Here is a 3,785-nt window from a genome sequence, read left to right on the forward strand (position 1 = left end):
TCGATGAAACACCATAATCCGATTACTGAGGCCACGACGAACAGCTACACACCGTCATTGTGCGATGCGCAATTCTCTCGCTTGTCAGATGCCGAGCGGTACAAGTATGCTGTGTCTTGCGATTGTAAGGCCCAGTCGGAGTCGGATTTGGTCGTGAACTGCAAACCCGTGGCGACCGAGCGCAAGTCTGGCAACATAACAATGTCTGCACATGACTTGGCGTGGCTGAGAATACCCTCTGACACTTGTAAGGGCATATACGATAACAACAAGAACGCGTCAATGGTAGACGCCACGGCGGATGGCTGGAAGACGTTGGACTGGTCCAGCTGTATGTGGGGCGGCAAGGTGGTTTGCGTTGACGACCGCGGCGAGGACCTGAGTTGTCACTACTTCAATCATCCGTTCAAGCACGACTTCCCGAGGGTCTGGGAGGCGGTCATCCGTCACCTGAAACCCGCCCGTTGTCTCCTCGCGGACCACGGAGACATAAAGCCGAACTATCTCTACCACTTAGCCCGTGGAAGGGCCGCCGCCGAGTGGCTAGGTTCCGACATATACGGCATCGTCCAGCAACGTTTATACAGTGCACTAGGATTACCCTTTGGTTGGCAGCTTCCAGTCTTTCCGTGTTCCGGCGTTTACAACGCTTGTCAGTTACCCAAGGACGGCTGTCGATGCATCGAAGGTCGATTCAGCGCCGAGGCGGTGGGCCCGTCGGAGGAGGACGTGATCTGGGGCGACGTTACTGACTTCTTTACCACTGCTGCCGAAATGAAACGGAACTACTCTTTATTTCAAACACCAGGCTACTCCCCGAAGTCCTGCACATATGTATGCCGCGACTACAATATTAGATCGCTCGACGAATACAGGAGCGTGTTAACATCTTTTCATCGCAGAACAACGAATAAAAAGTGATGAGGGACGTTAAGTTTAGCGGTTCTGTTTTTTTTTGTTCGTGCAAAAATAACTTCGTTACGTCTCACGCCATCCCGCTTGCCTGGGCGGACTTGAACCGCCGACTCGCGTGGGCCTCTCTTCGGCCCGCTTCGTTGCCTCTCACTGCATGCTGCTGCTCGCGGCCCTCCTCCTTGAGGGTGGCTTCGGGTGGTATTGCTCCGTGGAGTGTTACCGACAGGCAGAGCGAAGTGGTAACAAACCAGGGACAGAAGTAGAGTCTGATAGCATAGAAGTTGTTGGTTGGAGGAGTCCGTAAAGAGAAAAGAAAGGATGTGAATCACAATGGAGGCCACACACGTTGGGCGTGGTGCGAAAGGCACGCCCAACGTGTGGCACATCACGCATTGGCACATCACGCCGTAACCTCAGACAGCCCGACAGATCCCTGCCGATACCGCCAGTTGAGTTGAATTCGGGCTGGGTGGATTACCCAAATGTGAGTGGCTCCGCTAGGAAATTCCACTACTTGGTCATGTCGTAGGGAAGTGCGGCATCAAGCCCAGTTTGGAAAGGTGGAGGCGTTGAGCACAGTCACTTCGCGTGACGTGACTCCACGAAGTAGCAATGCGACAGGTAATCGAGGACCTCGTCAATGCTGACTACTCGGTAGCTCCCCACCGGAAGCGCAGCTTGCACTAAATACCGACGCCAGTCAGTACGCAGTAGGAGCGATATTGGGTCAACGATGGCAGGCTGGAAGTGATCGAGTACGGTAGCAAGAAGCTCACCCAAGCTCAACGCAATTGGGACGCGAGAGAAAGAGAATTGTGGGCGGTCAAGTACTTTGTGACCAAGTGGGACCCTTACATACGGCTAAAACCCACCCTGGTCCTTACCGACCTCCGCAGTCTCACTTCCCTAGCGAAGGCTGACACAGGCAAGGTGGTCGATGAGCTCTGTTCCTCCAGCAATACGACTTAAAGTTCAGTTACATCCCAGGAGATAACAACTACGTCGCCGATGCCGTATCTAGGCTCCAGGACGACGAGGACCATGATCGGGATCTCGATGCTATGCGCATCGGTCATCGACCGTTTGCAGTCCATTTCGCCGAGGTGAGCCAGAACCTATTCCAGCAACCGTCACGTAACGAGTTCCTTGTCAAGGACGACGACGTCCCCGTAGATGAGTTGCAAAAGCTCCTCAAAAGAGAAGACGGCCTATATGAACACCGCAAGACCAAAAAGTTGTACGTCCCGACTCGACTCAGGTCTAAGCTGACAGCTGGGTACCATATGGGAGAGCGCGGCGGACATCAAAGCGTCACCGAGACCCACAGGAACATGTCCGGACTGTTCTGGTGGCCACGGTCCAAGGAGTTCGCACAGCACTTCGTCCAAGAGTGCGCCATCTGTGCCCGCAATCTCGTCTTGCGTAACCTGCCGCGGACACACGAAGGCACGCCGGAGCAACCGTTCTTCATGAGCAGAGTAAGCATGGATTATGTGGGCCCTAGAGCGTTCCAAGGGCAGGGGGTGGTCTATGCACACAAGGGCATCCTTGTGTGCATACACCACCCAACTCTCTACATCGTAGCTAGAGCAACGTTGGTGAAGACGGCTGCGGTAACGCGCAACCTGTTTGCAGAAAGTGTAGTAGGGGCGTTGGGGATATGCGATTGCGCCCATACGGACGCTACGGCAGACTAGCGTGGCGTGACAAGGTGCAGTGCAGGCTGATAGCACCGCCCGTGAGGCCCGAAACTCGAGTTCTGCGCGACTTGTTCATGCAGCCCAAGGGGCTAGTCAAGGAATGCGGATGTGAAGCTACTCGGTGCACCTGCCCCGAAAGGTGAGAGGCTACAGCCACAGCGAACGCTCAGGTCACTCTACCGCAACCCACGCAGCGACCACCACCATGGTTGGTCAGAGAACCGGACAGCATAAGCTGGGAGAGCTGTTGAGCCGTCATAACTAACTGAGCTCATGCTATTAGGTCCCAGCCCCCGCACCTCGACAACCCTTTTTTTGGGATTGACCTCCTGAGCCACTGACATGCACGATGGCTGCTAACCCTGTTGACAACTCAGTGACGCTGCTCGCCGACAGCCATCGCCACGTCATCCGCCCACTGCTCAAACTGGCGGTGAACGGTGGGAGGCGGCACTTCGCTACCTTACCCCCCCAGGCCTGGTGCTCGCGCGAGTTAAGCGGCAACCAGTCCAGCAGCTATCGCCATTGTTGTGTCGAACTGGTCCGCTGCTGTTGTGGTGCTGCCTGCGTCATACGAGGAGCCCTCGGTGTCGATTCTGCATCGTGGACCTTGCCCAGTGACACGCCACAGAACACATTTCACCACGGGAGACATAACGTGGAGGGCCAGTCAAGTACATATTTTTTACTTTTTTCAATGAAGGCAATTACAGGTCTACGCTTGCTTGACGTTGGGGGTTGGGAGGCGCTGGCGGCGTTCATCGGTCCGAATGGGAGGTTGTCGCCCATCGCTGGTTGCATCGCGAGGATAGCGGTGGTGTCAGACGGTAAGGGTGTCGCCGAAGTTCTGGCCTTGGCGCCTCCCTCGGAGTTTCTGGGATCGTGCCTTTCGGACTATGACTGGCTCCGTCGTTGGAATCGCCTTCGAGTCTGCCACCCGGAAGGGTCCAAGAGGCAAGCGAAGGCTTCCGCGCGCATCGAGCGCTTGCTTGCTCGGACCCTGAAGGAGTATCTCAACGACGCGGATCCGTCCGCTGCCAATGCGGCCCTGAAGAAAGCATTTGGCAGAGAGCTTATCAAGTGGCTTGACACAAGCAGTACCGAGGACAGGAAGATGGTCGATGGAAGATACAAAGCTGGAGATCATAGATATGAGGCCGCTAGATGACG

The 3,785-nt window shown here is 55.5% G+C and overlaps 2 protein-coding genes across 2 annotated transcripts; both read left to right on the plus strand.

The window, feature by feature from the left end:
* Positions 1-3: 3 nt before the first annotated feature.
* On the plus strand, positions 4-921 carry GNI_097810 (hypothetical protein; the record flags this gene model as incomplete). Its single annotated transcript, XM_011132750.1, has 1 exon — positions 4-921. The coding sequence occupies one exon, from the start codon at positions 4-6 to the stop codon at positions 919-921; it is 918 nt and encodes a 305-aa protein (XP_011131052.1).
* A 606-nt stretch (positions 922-1,527) lies between these two features.
* GNI_097820 (hypothetical protein) lies at positions 1,528-1,884 on the plus strand (the record flags this gene model as incomplete). Its single annotated transcript, XM_011132751.1, has 2 exons — positions 1,528-1,569; positions 1,630-1,884. The coding sequence occupies 2 exons, from the start codon at positions 1,528-1,530 to the stop codon at positions 1,882-1,884; spliced, it is 297 nt and encodes a 98-aa protein (XP_011131053.1).
* Positions 1,885-3,785: the final 1,901 nt, after the last annotated feature.

This window comes from Gregarina niphandrodes, assembly GCF_000223845.1.
Source record: "Gregarina niphandrodes unplaced genomic scaffold scaffold00020, whole genome shotgun sequence".
Classification (NCBI taxonomy): Eukaryota; Apicomplexa; class Conoidasida; order Eugregarinorida; family Gregarinidae; genus Gregarina; species Gregarina niphandrodes.